General features: G+C 45.3%; 1 protein-coding gene across 1 annotated transcript in view; it reads right to left on the bottom strand.

Moving 5' to 3' along the window:
• Window positions 1-19,535, bottom strand: part of FER1L5 (fer-1 like family member 5) — a 103,462-nt gene that overhangs the window by 68,660 nt on the left and 15,267 nt on the right. Inside the window, exons 3-6 of the mRNA XM_077930949.1 lie at window positions 8,134-11,540; window positions 6,559-6,614; window positions 4,322-4,413; window positions 754-862 (exon numbers count right to left, since the gene is read on the bottom strand). Coding sequence (XP_077787075.1) covers window positions 754-862; window positions 4,322-4,413; window positions 6,559-6,614; window positions 8,134-8,218 — 342 coding nt within the window. The 5' untranslated portion in view covers window positions 8,219-11,540. The remainder of the gene's footprint in view (window positions 1-753; window positions 863-4,321; window positions 4,414-6,558; window positions 6,615-8,133; window positions 11,541-19,535) is intronic.

The raw sequence follows: 19,535 nt of genomic DNA, 5'->3' as shown, positions 1-19,535 counted from the left end.
AGTGTTTTTATTCTACTTATCCTACCTTTATAGACCCAATTTGTGGTTTTTGTGTGTGTGCAATAATAAGAAATTGCAGCACTGTCCTGTCCTGTATAGGTGTCTTGGGACTCCCGTGCCTTTAATAAACCTTCCTGTGTGCACTTTCCGGCCTTTTTAATCCTTTCTGTTCAATTAAAAAGTTGGGCCTACAAAGAGGACATTTTAAATCAACATGGAATGGACTATTGCTGAATAGACTTGTGACTAAATATTATAGGAAGATTTAAGTTATGGGAAGAGCATTGCTGGACAATCTAATGCTATCTTTCAGTGCCATGTCCTTCTTCATGACCAGTGTTTACAAACTTCTAAATAAGTCCACTTCAGCAAAGGTCCCTTCTAAGGCTATTTAAAAGCACCCTGTTAATTCTACTTCCAAATAATTATGGAAAAGCAACACCACAGCAGGGAACCCTAGAGGGGAGGCAAGCCACATCAGCATTGTTCAAAATCTAGCAATCTAGAGCAGTATTTTCCTATTTGTTTGTCTTCCAGATGTGCAGCCAATTCCTATCAGCCCTTGTCAACATAGCCGATTCAGGGATGATAGGTGCTGGAGTACGGAACATCTGGATGGCAGAAGGTTGAGGAAGGCTGATCTAGAGGGAACTCAATGTAATCTTGTCCTGGGCCCACTGCCTCTCACTACCTCTCAGATGGACACCCAGATCCCCTCATCATTCACACACAGACTCCCCTTTCCTGACATACCCCAGTTGGTTTCAGATTGTCATCCCTCAGTGCCAGGTTCTTGATGTTGATCAAAGTTCTGGGTCTTTCAGAAGCAGCTCCTAAGGCTATGCTAGCAAAGCCAAAATTCCTAGAGTAGGAGATATAAGGGGAAGTCGTCAAAGAGCTTCAAAGCCAGTGCAAAAGTTAGCAGTGTGTTAGAAGGAGACCCCCTTCCCAACATGGTGCCCCCCAGATTTTTTGGAATACAACCCCACAGCATCTATGCTGCCTGGGGCTGATGTGAGTTGTAGTCCAAATCATCTGGAAGGTTCCATGTTGGGCAAAGTTGGGTCAGGAGGAAGCACACAGGAGTCAGACCTCCCAGCCCACCAAAATCCGCATCCTTCCACAAAGATGCAAATATTTTGTAACACGTAAATGGCTGTGACATGCCAGGTTCCCCTGGAAGACAGAAGATCTACCCACCATGGAAGAATGGCAGATGAAGGTGATAGACTATATGGGACTGGCAGAAATGACCGGCAGAACCCGAGACCAGGGAAGAGAGACGGCGGAGGAAGATTGGAAGAAATTTAAGGACTATCTTAAGAAACATTGTAAAATTATTGAATGTTAGAACGATGTTGGTTTAGAAATTAAGTGGTTTCTAGCTGTAATGATTATGTAATTAAGAAAAGAAATGTTGAAAATCAATAGAAATTATGGGGGGGATTTGCTGAATTAAATAACTAGAAACTGGAATACAGAAAGGGGAGGTATGAGGAGGTCGGGAAAGTAAGGAATTAAGAAAATAAGGGATCGAAATTATACTTGTTGTTGTCTGTGTTTGTATTTTTGTTCTTTTTTATTTTATATAACTTTTTTGAAACTTTAATAAATACCTTTTTTAAAAAAAAGACTGTCAAGAAGATGCTAGAGTCAGCTGTTAATTTAATAATAATAATAATAATAATAATAATAATAATAATAATAATAATAATAGTTTATTTATTTATACCCCACCCATCTGGCTAGGTCCACCCACTATCCACTGGAATTTGATGGCAGTGTCTGCCTGAGGGTCAAACTGCATGAGGCATTAAACATTTTACCCTTTTGTACATCTTTCTTAGTACTGTAATAACAATAATTTGTTATTTGTACCCTGCCCATCTGACTGGGTTGCCCCAGCCACTCTGGGCGGCTTCCGGCATATATAAAAACATAGTAAAACATTAAATCTTAAAAAGCTTCCCTATACAACTCAGTAGTTGCCCAGATGAGAACTGGGGCCCTGGTGGGCATGGAGGGACTTGAACTCTGCCACATGCCTGACAAAAGCCCATGACTTACTTGCACCAGGAAGGAAGCTGCTGTTGTTGCAATATGTAGCTGCAGGGGGACGGCAAGATTTGTAAAAACTTTGGCAGGGGAGGGAGGGGTTAATGCACCAACCCATGCACCGGTCCCAATTCTTCTCTCCATCATAGAAGTTGCGTATTTAAAATTTTTATTGGATTTTATTGCGCTAGCTAAAGGCCATAGCAACATCCAAAGAAGGAAAGGGAAAGGAAAGGAAACAAAAAGAAAAACAAACAAAAACACAGCAGTCTCTAAATACTACAGTTCCATTAGATGGTACACTTCATGTGACCTGCAGTTTTGCCCTGAAAGTAGATGGATCTTCATTCCAGTTTACACAATTAGCAAAAACAAGAGATAACCCTCCTACTTCTCCCTAGACCTTTGCAGGTGTAGAAGAATATACCATATTTGAATACCCCACCCCCTCAAAAGACACCTGGAAAACTAGCACATCATGAATAAAGCTTCAGTCTGATGCCTGAGGACGAGATGGAACAAGTGCTCAAGTTAAGAAACAAAACAGAAACCGGGGCTGGATGACTTTGAGAACACACTAGATCTCAGGAATGGGTTCTTAGCTCCCTCCCTCCCTTCCTTCCTTCCTTCCTTCCTTCCTTCCTTCCTTCCTTCCTTCCTTCCTTCCTTCCTTCCTTCCTTCCTTCCTTCTTTCTTTCTTTCTTTCTTTCTTTCTTTCTTTCTTTCTTTCTTTCTTTCTAATATTTATATACCACTGTAGCATAGAAATATACCACAGCAGTTTACAGCAATGTATTTAAAAACATCCAGTAAAATAATAAAAAATTAAAAGTAGGTTAAAAGCAAACAAATTAAAAGCAAACATCTGTAGACTGGTGTGAAGGATGAGGTACTCTGAATTGCCTGTATAGGCCTGATGGAATAGAAAAGTTCTTAGCAGGCATTTGAAAGTACAAAAGGCACCTGCTGAATCTCTATTGGCAGTGCTGGACTGATGACACTAAAGGACCTGTTTCCTGTTGTTGAGCCCCACCAACTCTGGGAATGGTCAGAGATGTTCCTGTAGATGATTGTGGTGGGATACAAGGGTTCAGGCAATCCTTGTGGTATCCTGAACCTAAGATGTTCAGGGCTTTGTAAATTAATACAAGAAGACTGAATGTGGCTCAGTATTAGACGGGCAGCTCATGCAGCTGTTTTAACAATGGTGACACATGTTTTCAACAAAAAGCTCCCACCAGTGCTCTGGCCACAGCATTCTGCACTACCTGGAGCTTCTGAACGAGGCCCAAGGGCAGCCCCACATACAACGCTTTGCAGTAATCTAGCCTCAGAGTTACCAGCGCATGGATTACAGTGATCAGGAAGTCTAAGGTAAAGGTAAAGGTACCCCTGCCCGTACGGGCCAGTCTTGACAGACTCTGGGGTTGTGCGCCCATCTCACTTAAGAGGCCGGGGGCCAGCGCTGTCCGAAGACACTTCCGGGTCACGTGGCCAGCGTGACAAAGCTGCATCTGGCGAGCCAGTGCAGCACACGGAAACGCCGTTTACCTTCCCACCAGTAAGCGGTCCCTATTTATCTACTTGTACCTGGGGGTGCTTTCGAACTGCTAGGTTGGCAGGCGCTGGGACTGAGCAACGGGAGCGCACCCCGCCGCGGGGATTCGAACTGCGACCTTTCGATCGGCAAGCCCTAGGCGCTGAGGCTTTTACCCACAGCGCCACCCACGTCTATTGATGTGTAAAACTAACATTGGGGTGTGTGTGTGCAAATGCTCGAAGGTCCGTCCTCCCTCATCTCCTGCACAGTTTAGGACTCTGATCTTACAGGGTTCTAAATCACCTGGGGAGGCTCCACTAGGGATAGATGAATTAGTACCAATTTCAGGTTCTCTGTTTCTCCTTTTCCCACTCTTAAGTTCAGCTCTGCACATTTCCACATCTATTTGTGGTTTGGCTTTGTTTTCCTCGTGAAAGTTCCATGAGAATTTTAGTGCAGCGTTTTCCTAATATACACATTCTTGTATGCAATTCTGCCTCATATGCCCAATTTTGCAAAACAATTTCTGGTGGTATAATGCATTTTTTTGGTATTATATCCCTAATATATACATTATTATGCATATTGTACCCAAGAACATGCATTTCTGTACGCACGAATTAGCTAGAGAATAGCATTGCAAACGGGTCCTTCAACAGTGTATGCAAAGCAAGAATGGTCCCTGACCTCCAGATGCTCCATTTTGGCTTTCTTCTGGTGACTCACCTGTCAACAGCTTTAGTGCTCCACTCTCGGAGGTGGACAGTCACAAAAGGGTCGCTGTCCAACAACTCTCCATCCAAATACCACACCAGGGTCTGTAGGGAAAGCAAGAAAAGCAGTCAGTGGTTGATGGTGCTAGTCACTCACCTTGCCCTGGACACTACGGTCCTGGGTGGGTGGTCCTGGCTCCTGTACGATGTGTCAGTTTTGAATGGGAGCTGAATCATTGCTCAGTTTGTATTGGAAATGTGGTGTCTGCCTGATGTCTTTTATCATGCAAAATGCAGTGCCCAACTTGGTGTTGCTGCTACTGTGGCTATCCTCTAAAGAACCTCTTTGTTTAAGGGGGTGGGGTGGAATGAGGTGAGCAGGAAAAGTGCTATGTTGCATAAACTGACAGGTTGGCTGGGTTGGAACTGGCTGGTGATGAATCCTTCTGAATCATAATCATAATCATGATAATACTGGGTCCTTAGCAGATGCTTGATTATTCTGGTTGCTGATACTGGGCCTGAGCAAAAACATATTTTATTTTTGTTTAAAAGTTTTTTGATACGAGTTCCTAGAATAGTCATTCTTGCTCCTTGGGGTCTCTAGAAGTTTAATCCCAAAGTGCTGGGTAGATGCACCTGATCTCTGAAGCAAGTAAACAGGAACAACCACCCAACAGTTGTGATCTGTGGAACTGTCACAGTCACATGTGCCACAAAATATTCATTCCTTAATTTTATGAAATTGATCTTTTGGTGTGGCACGACTCACACTTGAGAATTTCTTACCTCCTCTTGGTGCCTGCTTCAAACATGTTCGTTTAGGCAAGTCTATCTAAACATTTTCTTTTATTGTTTATTAGGTTTTAATAGCTTTAAGCATTTTCAACTGTTTTTATTGTTCCTTTTAATATTCTGAGTAAATCAGTCAAGAGTTTTACTACAATCAAGCAGTTTGCAGTATATATTTTGTTAAATATAAATGAATGAATAAATAAAAACCCTTATTCTAGAAGGTCTGCTTGTCTATGGTCAGGTGCCAGGGGGCCTGGATCAAAAACTCCCTGGATCTAGGTTCTGTGCTTACTCCTAGGATGCTTGAACAACAAACCAACATCCCTCTGGCCTAGGGAATCGGGTGGTCTTAGAGGGACAATCACATGCTCCGGGGTGATGGGAGGAGCTCACCCAAAGGTTCAACTGCTTTCCCTCAGTTTAGATAACTTATGAGTGAGGGAGACCACCATGCTGGTCAGACTAGCAGTCTTTGGGATGGCCACTTGCACGTTGCAGATCTGCATCGCTGCTTCATAATGTAGTTTTGTGGATGGGAAAAACAGACCACATTGTTTTTAACTATGCTTCATTTTTTAAGCAACTCTTGGTCCCCACCCCCCCATTCCAAACACATTTTATAAATCTGTACTGCCAATCTTTTAATATCTTTGGTGACACTCTGAAAGGTGTATTCAAAAACAGGAATTAAATTTCAGGAAGCGCTACCATTTTTAAGGCAGCCATTAAAGGCTTTTTAGCTTTAAACAGGGCAGCCGGCAGCCCTTCAAATGTGTCCTTTTGCAGGGTAGGGCACATGGCCTCCCAGGCAGTCTTCCTGCCAGTCTGCTCGTGTTCACACCATACATTTAAAGTGCTATGATACCATTGTAAACAGTCACATCCCCCGCAAGTCTCCTAGAAAAACCGGGATATCCCCTTTTGTCTTGCAAGAGAATGGCAGTCATTTTGGGTGCTGTGATCTTGTGTGATTTTGTGCCGTGATTCCATCTGAAAAAGCACTTTTTTCAGGGTTGCGATTTTGCGCAGCGCCCCAAAACACGTGTTTTTGGGCACAATGCCCCTAATGGCCGTTGTTCTCTTGTGAGAAGGAACAGGCAGATGGTGTCTGGGAAGATGGCGTCCTGGTTTTTACCTTCAAGGAGTTGAGGGATGCGCAGTCCTGGCTTCCTCCGAAGCATCAGGGAAAGTGTAGCTGTTAGGAGACCCCTATTCCTCTCATAGAGCTACAATTCCAGGAGTTCTTTTTGAAGAAAGATTGAGTGGCAAACCACACAGAGAACGGCAGTTCTGTGAGGGGAATAGGGATGCCTTCAGAACTCCCAGCACCCTTAACATACTACAGCTCCCAGAATTCTTTGGCGAAACTGTGACTGTTTAAAGCACTTTAAATGGATGGTGTGGGTGTGGCCACAGACAAGTGACTGAGGCCATCAACAGGATTAAAGAGTTTACCTCATTCCAGACAGGATTCTGTTCCTTCTGCACAACTCTGGTGTCCCTGTGAATATCTAAGGGGGGGGGGGACACACTCTGTCAATGAATATGACTAGCATAGGTCTCCTTGCTCAGTACACCTGACAAACAGCCATGTCCATGGATCATCCCCATGTTCTTTTGAGAGAAACCACATCCATTCCCAGGGAGCCTACTGGCCTCTGGCCGCGTTGGGTTGTATTCAGAGTAGCTCTGACTAATAAGTCCAGTCAGTACATGGATTTCCACTTGCACCGTGGGATTTCCTCCTGGTTTTCTCTTCTGGGTCCCCCCCATAACCTGTTTTAGGGAGCAGGAGCAGATTTGGGGCAGGTGAGTCTTGTTGCAGAAGTGGAAATCCTTGTGTTGGTTGGAGAATGCCCATTCTGTCCTAGTGTTTGGCAGACCCCAGGATGGAAACAAAGTTATACCCAATGAGGATTCCAACTCACAATAATGCAAACAAGACCTGGAACTTTGTAAAAATGTAGTGATGTGCACACCCCAGTCTCTCCGAGCAGCAAGAATCCCAAAGTTCAGCTTTGGGTCCAGCACAGAGCAAGAGCTGCTTCTGGGTCTCTAGCTTCCAGTATTAGCTAAAAACCTTCTTTAAAAAATGGGTTTTTTTAATGGACAGGGCAGTTTGTGAGAAATTAAACAAAGTAATGCCAAAGTAACATTTTGTCCACCACCTTGTTTCCAAACCTTTTACCACCCAGATGTCACCCAGCTATTCCTCTGGGTGCTGGGATTCTATCTGGCTGTTTTCCCACACTTTCCAGTACATGTTTGCACGAGGCCAGCCCAATACATTTTGACACCTGAGCTGGATCCCAGAATGGCACTTCCTGCCCTAGCATAGCTGGCAAGTGTCCCTTATTTGAAGGGACAGTCCCTTATTCCAGCGCCATGTCCCGCTGCTGTCCCTTATTGATGGATGTCCCTTAAATGTCCCTTAAATGATGTCCCTTAAATTTCAAAGGAAGCAGCTCCTCTCCCTCCCTCCCTCCCTGCTGGCCACGTGCTGCTGCAAACTTTGCAGTGCAAATCCAGGCCGGGGAGCCATCTTAAGTTGAGGCTGCATAGGCCTTGTGGTGCATGTGATTCAGATTCTATTCAGTTGAACCTCTGGTTACAAAGTTGGTTGGACAGTGTTCTCGAAGCTACCAGCATGAGTTTGACCAGACTGCAGGAGGACAGGAAGACTGGAGTGCCTGGAACAGGTGAGGCTGCAGGTCCCTTATTTTGGCTGCTGGTCCCTTATTTTCAAGGCTGCTGGTCCCTTATTTTCAAATCTGTAAGTTGACAGCTATGTGCCCTAGTGAATCTTGCTGCCAGAGGCAGTCACTTCACCTTGCCTCGTGGGTGGGCTGGCCCTGTGTTTGCAGTCCTAAAGTCTAGAATCTTTGTTGCAAGTAATCAAGCTGAGATTCTTAGCAAGCTGAATTCTGCAGCTAACACAATATTCAGACGTCCCATGGTAATATGACTTACTTATAACCTTGACAAGAATACAATTGTTCAAAGGCAAGTGGAACTGCATTATTGCTTTACCTCTGAAGGAACCAGTCACATACGTATCAGGGCGATCTTCCTGTTCAAGCTGTAAATGAGCAGACATAACAAAAACACGCAACATCTTGTGCAACCTCCCGCGTTCCCCTCCAAACTATATTTCTGAAAAAAGCTGATGATGATCCCTTTTGGTTATTTGCCAGGGATCTCTTAGACTATAATGTCCCCTTAAGTCTCCCTCTCTTTCTCCACTGTTAATAGTCTGCTAATGAGGACCCCAAACCAATCCAATGGTTGATTCCAAAGCCCCCTTTAAAGCCTGTCACTCAATTTTCCCATTTCAAAGGGAATGGAGCCGCCTTTAGCATCCAGATCTAAGGACGGTCGACATCATAAAGGAGAAAAATGGAAGGAAAACTAAAAAGTGAGGTCACAATAGGAAGGCAATAAATATTCCATATGTGAACTGCTCTAAGGATGTAACTTTTATGCTTTTAACTTCCTGTTTGGCTGCCATGGCGAATGGCTGTGCCCATAACAGCAGAGCCCTTTCGTGCGAACAATGAGGATAATATGGGAGTAATTATCTCCCCAAACCCCTCAGGGCCCGGGCTCTGATACCTGCTGCCCATTCTGAAGGAATGCGGGGGGCAGGGGGCACTGGGTGCAATGCACCGAGCATCTCAGCAACTCTCCAAAGCCAACACCATGAGCAGAGGACACCTGTTTTTTAAGACAAATATTCGGATTTAATTAACAGGCATGCTCTGAACTAGTGGAGATAAAATAACTTGCTAATTTAACCAGCCACAGAGAAGGATTCGATCTGGAGAAAAGACTTTTGTCGCAACTAAAGAACAACTGTCAGAAATACATGAGTGGACGCTAAGCTTAATTACGAAATGGACTGTGCGAAATTTTGACCATGATTCTGGCAATGACCATTAACGAAAAGATGAAAGGAATTCCTGATTGGAGCTAATGTGTTAGTGCAGAGGTACCATCTCATTAGAAGTTGGTAGGAGACCAAAGAGGAGAATTCTGGATATCTGCCACTAATGGTGGACTGTGAAGTAGTTAAAATTATCCCTGTGAGCAGAAAATAAAAGTAGCTTCGCTGAGGAGCAAGACAGCACAAAGGACTGGCCCACTTGCTGAATTAACTGATGGGATTAATTGTATAGCCCCAGGGGGAGGTTAGCCTTTATTATTCTCTTTTGATATATTTGTACTTGCAGTTTTACCTGGTAAACCTCCCCCAAAGGGCAACTGTTTGAAATATGCAAGCGGGCTTGAAAGAGCATTCTGCTGCCTTTATGGCTTAAATATAATACTGACTGGGTGAAGATTTTGGCAGCTACCCTCAGCGGAAGGATGGAAAGAATTCTGGACTGGAGTTATTGTGTTTTTGCAGAGATACCAGCACCCTGTGAGATGGAGTGAGATTACAAAGGGGAATTCTGGATGTCTGCCCTGGACTAATGGCGTCTCTTTGTTTGGGATGTGGCATATTACGGCTCCTGAGAGCAGACACTGAAAATGGAATTGCTGGAGTGTGGATTACAACAGGGAAAAATATTTCACACAGAACTACGAAGGCAAAAGTTGAACAGACCAGTGGTTGCAAAAATAAATGAAAACAAAATGAAGGATTAACATCGGAATGGTTTATTGACTAATTAAGATGATCAGCACTTCGCGAAATTCAGAGCATGGGTCACCCAAAGATATATAATTTGCCACCTATATCTGGCTTTTTTATTGTATTGTAATTTGGAATGTTTTAATGTGGTTTTAATTGGATTATTAAAATGGAAAACTTAATATATATATATTTTTAAATAAAGCTTTTAAACTTTTTGGATTGGCTGAAAAGGTCCCCTGAATGATCACATTGTGTTTGTGTGTATATGTGTGTATATGTGTGTGTGTACACACACGCACACACAAACTTGTAGAATTTACATAGCCAATCTCAGAAGAGGGAAGTGACCCTTTTAAGATTATACCTGCTGTGACATTTAAATGAAGTAGACATCCCCCCCCTTATAATTATTGCTTTTATCTTATGCAAATGTGATCAGTCAGTTGACTAAAAGCCATGTGATTAATGGACTTAGGACTGAACTATTTATCAAGTCACCTGTACCCTTTGGCCTTTTTAAACTTTAAATGGGAACCTGGGGAGGAGGGTGCTGATCAGGAATCTCAAGTAGGATCTTAGGCACCATTTCCTGTTCTGCCCTGTGTTTGTTGCATTCCACTGTAGTTCCTCTTCTGCCAAAAAAAACCTACTTGCTGGCTGCTGCAGCACAATTGTTATTGCATTATTCTGCTCCATTCATTTCAGTGCAAAGGAAACACAGTGCAAATGACTCAATCAGTGGTGTATTATTTGTGGACTGAAAGCAGCAACAGTGAATACTCACTGGACTGATTTCTGTTCTGGATGTAGGATGAACCGGAACATAAGAAGAACCTCCTGGATCAGGCCAATGCTGCATCTAGCCTAGCTTCTTGTTCCCAGTGGCCAGAAAACTGGCAAGCAGGACCAGTTGGCACAAGCAGGACCAGTTGGCACAAGCTCTCCCTCCTCTCCTGCGGTTTCCAGCAGCTGGTATTCAGAAGCATCATTGCCTCTGCCTGTGGAGACAGAGCCATGGGAACACCAGCATTTTCCACTCTGGTTTCTGTTTTCATCAGAATTCTCTGACATCCCTAATTTCAGGTCTTTCCCAGCTGATCCTTTTAGATATCAGGCATCGGTTGCTAGTGGTCACTATTGGGGGCTCTTGGGGCAGAGGTCAGAGCAACAGAAAGCATACCCTCCAACATTTCACCAATGAAAATGGGGAGATCCTTTTCCATAACAACAACAACAACAGCAACAACAATTTTATTATTTATGCCCCACCCATCTGACCGGGTTGCCCCAGCCAATCTAAGCAGCTTCCAACATATATAAAAACATAGTAAAATTTAAAACATTTTTAAAATTCCCCATACAGAGCTGCCTTCAGATGGCACATAACTCCATGCCCTCCAACATTTCTCTAATGAAAACAGGGACAACCTATGGAAAATCTGGGATCAAATCAGAAACTGGGATGGCTTCTGTAAATCTGGAGCTGTTCTTGGAAAACAGGTCTGCCAAAAGTAGACAGAGCCAGGAGCAACAAAAGGCAGAGGTAATGGTAGGCAGAGGAAGCCTCAATGAATTTTGGCCTCAGCAGAATTTAGCCAAGGAGGTTCTTAGCTAAGGTCCCTGCCGATACTCACATCAGCTGACATAGAGCCCTATGGCGGAGTGCAGTGAAGGCAATGATCATCCCGGCCTGGAATGAAACAAACTGCTGGCCTGTTTTTTGTTGCAGCGTTTTGCCACAGCTGTCGCACATCAGTCAAAAGTGCCGCCCAGGTGCATTTGCAATGCTGTGGGTGGGAATCTATTGAAATGGAAACAGAAAGGAGTGACAGGTTCTATGACTCTGTGAGGTTTAATGGAGGGTGTCAAATCTAATTGGACCTGTTCCTTATGGTTCTGTATGCTGTCAACAAGGCATTCAATTAAATCAAGGGAATAATAATCCCTTGGTAGGTGCTGTAGAGAACTGCAGTTTCCCCAGCAAAAGAGAAAAGTCTTGGTTGTGCCCACTCAAGGACATAAAGTTGTGGAAAGATGTGGAGCTGGACTACTTTAGTGCCTAAGGAAGAAAATCCAGGTGGCCCCCTCCCTTCCCACTAGTTGACAAGGGGCATGATTCACCGGGATGGGGGGGTTGTCTCTGCCCCCCCTACAGCTCCCATTCATTTCAGAAGGGTCTGTGTAGCACAACTTCCTGGAGAAGGAGCACAGTGCAGAGAACAGAGGATCTGCTTTGATTGCAGAAGTTCCCAGTCTCTGGCCTCCCTAGCTAAAAGGAAAGGTTCAGGAAGCAGATAATGCAGAAAGACCTCTCTCTGCCCAAGACCCTGGAGAAAAGCTAGCTGCCAGTCAGTGTAGGCAATCTTGGCAGGGGCGTAGCACTGTCCACAGGCGCCAGGGGCAGGTGCGCACACACACCGCAAGCAGGGATGGAGCGTGCTCACCCAGTCCTTGCTGCTGCCGCTGCCAGGCAGGAACAGGGCACGGAGGGTGAAGAGCACCCTCCCCACCTGGTCTCTGCCCAGTGTGTGAGCACCCACCCATCTGGGCCTGTGTCCCAATGGTATGGTTACCAGATTTTTTTCAATGCATCCGGGGACCCCCCCCCTTTTTTTTTTGAAGCTGAGTAGCAACAGGGAGTCAATAGTGGGGATGGTGAGGCAAAAGACCCTGGGCCCAAGCACATATGCATATCGTATAAAGGTGCAAAGCCCTTCTTTCCCACTGCACTACCAGGCTGGCCTCTCCTGGGCAACGGCGCATCACCCACCTGTGACTCCCGAGCCCCCCCTTCCCCCTTTGTTTTGACAGATCAGGGGAGGTTCAGGAGTCATGGGCAGGCGGCCATTGCCCAGGAGAGGCCAGCCTGGTAGTGCAGTTGGCTCTGGCTGGCTTCAGGAGCTGCTCACTGCTCGCTGCCGTGGCGCCCACCATTTTTCCTACACCAGGACAGTGAGCAGCTCCTGAAGCCAGCCAGAGCCAACTGCACTACCAGGCTGGCTCTGGGCTGCTGAAGCTGCCGCTGCCACGTTTCCCGGGGACAGATTTCCAGATCTGGGGACTGTCCCAGGGAACGTTGCAGATCTGACTCTCCCACTAATAAGGTTGGTTTGTCTTAATACAGCAGGGTCTCTGTATGGTGCTGAGTTTTTTCTCCCTCAAGACTAATCTCCTATTTCAAGGCTTAGTTTTATGGCAGTATGAAAGGCAAAACTGACTGGACTTTTTTCTCCTAAGTGAGCTGGTGATTCCAGAAGACTGCACTGAGTCTTATGACGGAAACAAGCATGCTTTGGGACTGTGGAATTCAGCTTAATGCTATGATGTTCATGTGATGCCAGTAACTGAGGAGGCTCCTGAACCTTGATCAGATAATGAGCCGGCTGGGCAGGCTCTGAGGCTGTCTCCAAGGATGCGCCACTGGGTGCACCAGTGTGAGCAGACCCAACCTACTTGCAGGAGTGCCCGCTTGCTTGTCCCATTGGTTTGGACCTGAAAAATACAAATGACCGTGTCCTCCCTGATCTTCAAAAAGAGGGCAAAGGGTGCTGAGACAACAACTTTCCTTGTGCCTAGTCATGTATGTTACATCTCTGCTTTGAAGCACTGAACTGTGTAACCTGTATGTTTAGGCCATGTAGTGACTTGTGGAATAAAGCCTTGGGGAATAACTGAGCCAAGAGTCTGAGTCCTATGCCCACAAAAGGGAGTAAGGCAGGAGGCCAACAGTAGGTGGCACCAAAGCCAGTGACAAGCAGAGCCAACTAATTCTAGCTTTGTCTCCCTTCTCCCTCCTGCTGAGTTCTTTGTGGGCAACAGTGACAGGCAGATTATATGTAAGAAGGCAGGAGGCTGGGGCTGGTTGTTCTGCTCTCTCTCAATGGCAATGTTTTCCTTGCACAATGCAAGAAAGAAGCGCACCCAACAAGGCAGATTCCTTTAAATGAATGCTTTTGATGAGGAGAGTTTTAAATCTATTGGCAATGGCAAATGGATTAATGACGCCGTGCATTACACAACTGGGGGTACAGCAGGAAAAAACCATATCCAAAGCAGTTTCACATGGTCTTTCACCTATAACTGCTTTCTTGTAAAAGAACAGTCCAACTTCAGTGATGATTATCTGGAAAGTGACTTTACACATTGTGCTAAGATTCACCCAGTTTTCAAGCTACAATACTTATGCAATCATGTCATGGCGGTTAAAATTAAGACAGAGATAGAACAGGGAAAAGAGCACTTTAAACCAAAAAAGGCATTCTTAAGCATCAAACACTGAGGTTTTTAATCCTCAAAGTGAAATGAAATGTATTTTGTAATTAGTGGAGCTGTACATCTATTTCAGTCACTCCAAGCCCTTCCCATCCACCAACCAAGTACTGTATTATATTTCAACAAAGCAATTTTCAAGGGAAAGATGGCCAGTATGCTACAAACAGGAGCAATGATGTAAAATTACACACACACACACACACACACACACACACACACACACACACACCGCTTTCTTCCTTTTGGTCAACTTTTTTAAAAACAAGCACCCAGTCTTCATTCATTCTATCATAGAATGTTGCAGGAGTGAGAAGCAACTGCTGTTTTTCCAACTGTGCCCCAGATTGCAGCCCATTTACTTTGCTCCACAGAATTCAATGGAGGCCACTGAGATCCAAGCCAGCCCCTCCTCACATAAGGTAAAGGTAAAGGGACCCCTGACCATTAGGTCCAGTCGTGACCGACTCTGGGGTTGTGGCACTCATCTCGCTGAAGCTGCCGCTGCCACGTTTCCCGGGGACAGATTTCCAGATCTGGGGACTGTCCCAGGGAACGTTGCAGATCTGACTCTCCCACTAATAAGGTTGGTTTGTCTTAATACAGCAGGGTCTCTGTATGGTGCTGAGTTTTTTCTCCCTCAAGACTAATCTCCTATTTCAAGGCTTAGTTTTATGGCAGTATGAAAGGCAAAACTGGTTGGACTTTTTTCTCCTAAGTGAGCTGGTGATTCCAGAAGACTGCACTGAGTCTTATGACGGAAACAAGCATGCTTTGGGACTGTGGAATTCAGCTTAATGCTATGATGTTCATGTGATGCCAGTAACTGAGGAGGCTCCTGAACCTTGATCAGATAATGAGCTGGCTGGGCAGGCTCTGAGGCTGTCTCCAAGGATGCGCCACTGGGTGCACCAGTGTGAGCAGACCCAACCTACTTGCAGGAGTGCCCGCTTGCTTGTCCCATTGGTTTGGACCTGAAAAATACAAATGACCGTGTCCTCCCTGATCTTCAAAAAGAGGGCAAAGGGTGCTGAGACAACAACTTTCCTTGTGCCTAGTCATGTATGTTACATCTCTGCTTTGAAGCACTGAACTGTGTAACCTGTATGTTTAGGCCATGTAGTGACTTGTGTAATAAAGCCTTGGGGGATAACTGAGCCAATAGTCTGAGTCCTATGCCCACAAAAGGGAGTAAGGCAGGAGGCCAACAGTAGGTGGCACCAAAGCCAGTGACAGGCAGAGCCAACTAATTCTAGCTTTGTCTCCCTTCTCCTTCCTGCTGAGTTCTTTGTGGGCAACAGTGACACTAAGGAAGAGGACGTTTACAGGCAGATTATATGTAAGAAGGCAGGAGGCTGGGGCTGGTTGTTCTGCTCTCTCTCAATGGCAATGTTTTCCTTGCACAATGCAAGAAAGAAGCGCACCCAACAAGGCAGATTCCTTGAATGAATGCTTTTGATGAGGAGAGTTTTAAATCTATTGGCAATGGCAAATGGATTAATGACGCCGTGCATTACACAACTGGGGGTACAGCAGGAAAAAACCATATCCAAAGCAGTTTCACATGGTCTTTCACCTATAACTGCTTTCTTGTAAAAGAACAGTCCAAATTCAGTGATGATTATCTGGAAAGTGACTTTACACATTGTGCTAAGATTCACCCAGTTTTCAAGCTACAATACTTATGCAATCATGTCATGGCGGTTAAAATTAAGACAGAGATAGAACAGGGAAAAGAGCACTTTAAACCAAAAAAGGCATTCTTAAGCATCAAACACTGAGGTTTTTAATCCTCAAAGTGAAATGAAATGTATTTTGTAATTAGTGGAGCTGTACATCTATTTTAGTCACTCCAAGCCCTTCCCATCCACCAACCAAGTACTGTATTATATTTCAACAAAGCAATTTTCAAGGGAAAGACGGCCAGTATGCTACAAACAGGAGCAATGATGTAAAATTACACACACACACACACACACACACACACACACACACCCCGCTTTCTTCCTTTTGGTCAACTTTTTTAAAAACAAGCACCCAGTCTTCATTCATTCTATCATAGAATGTTGCAGGAGTGAGAAGCAACTGCTGTTTTTCCAACTGTGCCCCAGATTGCAGCCCATTTACTTTGCTCCACAGAATTCAATGGAGGCCACTGAGATCCAAGCCAGCCCCTCCTCACATAAGGTAAAGGTAAAGGGACCCCTGACCATTAGGTCCAGTCGTGACCGACTCTGGGGTTGTGGCACTCATCTCGCTGAAGCTGCCGCTGCCACGTTTCCCGGGGACAGATTTCCAGATCTGGGGACTGTCCCAGGGAACGTTGCAGATCTGACTCTCCCACTAATAAGGTTGGTTTGTCTTAATACAGCAGGGTCTCTGTATGGTGCTGAGTTTTTTCTCCCTCAAGACTAATCTCCTATTTCAAGGCTTAGTTTTATGGCAGTATTAAAGGCAAAACTGATTGGACTTTTTTCTCCTAAGTGAGCTGGTGATTCCAGAAGACTGCACTGAGTCTTATGACGGAAACAAGCATGCTTTGGGACTGTGGAATTCAGCTTAATGCTATGATGTTCATGTGATGCCAGTAACTGAGGAGGCTCCTGAACCTTGATCAGATAATGAGCCGGCTGGGCAGGCTCTGAGGCTGTCTCCAAGGATGCGCCACTGGGTGCACCAGTGTGAGCAGACCCAACCTACTTGCAGGAGTGCCCGCTTGCTTGTCCCATTGGTTTGGACCTGAAAAATACAAATGACCGTGTCCTCCCTGATCTTCAAAAAGAGGGCAAAGGGTGCTGAGACAACAACTTTCCTTGTGCCTAGTCATGTATGTTACATCTCTGCTTTGAAGCACTGAACTGTGTAACCTGTATGTTTAGGCCATGTAGTGACTTGTGTAATAAAGCCTTGGGGAATAACTGAGCCAAGAGTCTGAGTCCTATGCCCACAAAAGGGAGCAAGGACAGGGAGGGGGTAAGGCAAGAGGCCAACAGTAGGTGGCACCAAAGCCAGTGACAGGCAGAGCCAACTAATTCTAGCTTTGTCTCCCTTCTCCCTCCTGCTGAGTTCTTTGTGGGCAACAGTGACACTAAGGAAGAGGACGTTTACAGGCAGATTATATGTAAGAAGGCAGGAGGCTGGGGCTGGTTGTTCTGCTCTCTCTCAATGGCAATGTTTTCCTTGCACAATGCAAGAAAGAAGCGCACCCAACAAGGCAGATTCCTTTAAATGAATGCTTTTGATGAGGAGAGTTTTAAATCTATTGGCAATGGCAAATGGATTAATGACGCCATGCATTACACAACTGGGGGTACAGCAGGAAAAACCCATATCCAAAGCAGTTTCACATGGTCTTTCACCTATAACTGCTTTCTTGTAAAAGAACAGTCCAACTTCAGTGATGATTATCTGGAAAGTGACTTTACACATTGTGCTAAGATTCACCCAGTTTTCAAGCTACAATACTTATGCAATCATGTCATGGCGGTTAAAATTAAGACAGAGATAGAACAGGGAAAAGAGCACTTTAAACCAAAAAAGGCATTCTTAAGCATCAAACACTGAGGTTTTTAATCCTCAAAGTGAAATGAAATGTATTTTGTAATTAGTGGAGCTGTACATCTATTTCAATCACTCCAAGCCCTTCCCATCCACCAATTTTCAAGGGAAAGACGGCCAGTATGCTACAAACAGGAGCAATGATGTAAAATTACACACACACACACACACACACACACACACACACACACACACACCGCTTTCTTCCTTTTGGTCAACATTTTAAAAACAAGCACCCAGTCTTCATTCATTCTATCATAGAATGTTGCAGGAGTGAGAAGCAACTGCTGTTCTTTCCAACTGTGCCCCAGATTGCAGCCCATTTACTTTGCTCCACAGAATTCAATGGAGGCCACTGAGATCCAAGCCAGCCCCTCCTCACATAAGGTAAAGGTAAAGGGACCCCTGACCATTAGGTCTAGTTGTGACCGACTCTGGGGTTGTGGCACTCATCTCGCTTTATTGGCCGAGGGAGCCGGAGTACAGCTTCCGGATCATGTGGCCAGCATGACTACGCCGTTCCTGGCGAACCAGAGCAGCACACGGAAATGCCGTTTACCTTCCCGCCGGAGCGGTACCTATTTATCTACTTGCACTTTGACGTGCTTTCGAACTGCTAGGTTGGCAGGAGCAGGGACCGAGCAATGGGAGCTCACCCCATTGCGGGGATTCAAACCGCCGACCTTCTGATCGGCAAATCCTAGGCTCTATGGTTTAACCCACAGCGCCACCCGTGTCCCTCTTCACATAGTCTTTCCCTTATTTTTCACATAGTCTTTCCCTTATTTTCCTGTGCAGGTCATGTTCCTGTAGTTTGTAATCCATGAGATTTGGGTGGATTACTAATTCAGTTCCCTTGTATTACCAGAATGTATTAATTTGGAAAGTATGTAAATTTTGACGTTTCTCATCAAAGCCCTGAAGTGACCCCATGACGAAAATAAAGACACCTGCACCCACTGTATTAACGCCGCAAGGGACTTTTTTATGTGTTCTTATGACGGACTGGTGGCGGAAGGAGCAAGCCACATTCCAGTGAGTGAGCCTGTCCCTGGCTGTAATACTAGTGTTAGCCTGCTCACTGGTCAGAGCTGAAGGAGCTAAAGGGCAGAGAGGACTTCCGGGTTGGTGCCTCCGGCAATGGCAGTGTTCCTCTGACTGGGAGGAACTTGCCCCGTGGGAATTTGGGTCTGTACCGCCACGGCGAAGGCGGAGACCCATAAAAGTCACAGGCGGGAGAAGCCTGTGAACGTGGGATTCAGTGGGCACCTTTTGCGTCTCCCCTACTCGCGGGGAAACCCGGTTTCAGGGATCCGGAGCGACGTGGGGTGAGCGGCGTGGTGCTTCGAATCGTCTGCTTCTTCCACGGAGCGAAGCCGCATAGCTGTTGCCAGAGAGCACTGACTTTTTCCTGTGGACAATTGGACTCTAAAGTAATTACCCGTGAGTAAAGCTGAAGTGGGAGAATTGGATTTTTAAACGTTTAATTTGGCATCGAAACGCGGAGGTTCAACACAGGAAGTCCGCCTCCACTTTTGTAAATAAATTAAGGCGATGAGCCTGCAAGCTGAAGTCTTGGAAACCCCTTTGTAAAAAGACTAAAATCTCCATCAGCAAAGAACTAAACCCCCCCTTTGGAGACAGGAGAAGGGGGGGGGGAAGTGGTGGACTGAATATGCCTGTACGAAAGTGGCGCGCTCGGTGGAAGAGGACGACCATCCCAGATTGAAGGAGGGTACCTTTCTGCAGTCAAGGGTATGCGGTAGTTGTGCTCCCCTGCTAGAACCTGCAAACCTTTGGCTAAGCATCACGGTGGACGTCTTTTACAAACAAACAAGCAAACCAAGAATCAAAAAACTCTTTCCATGGAATTGGTGTGGTGGGGCTGGGGAGAAACTAGGAACTGTGGATTGCTTTTCACACCCCAAGAGAAGGAACTGCCGGGTCCCTTCAAACGGACAAACTCAGA

The sequence above is a fragment of the Podarcis muralis genome, chromosome 7 (assembly GCF_964188315.1).
Source record: "Podarcis muralis chromosome 7, rPodMur119.hap1.1, whole genome shotgun sequence".
NCBI classification, from domain to species: domain Eukaryota; kingdom Metazoa; phylum Chordata; class Lepidosauria; order Squamata; family Lacertidae; genus Podarcis; species Podarcis muralis.
The sequence above is the reverse complement of the archived record's forward strand: the minus strand, read 5'-3'. Positions and strand labels throughout refer to the sequence as shown.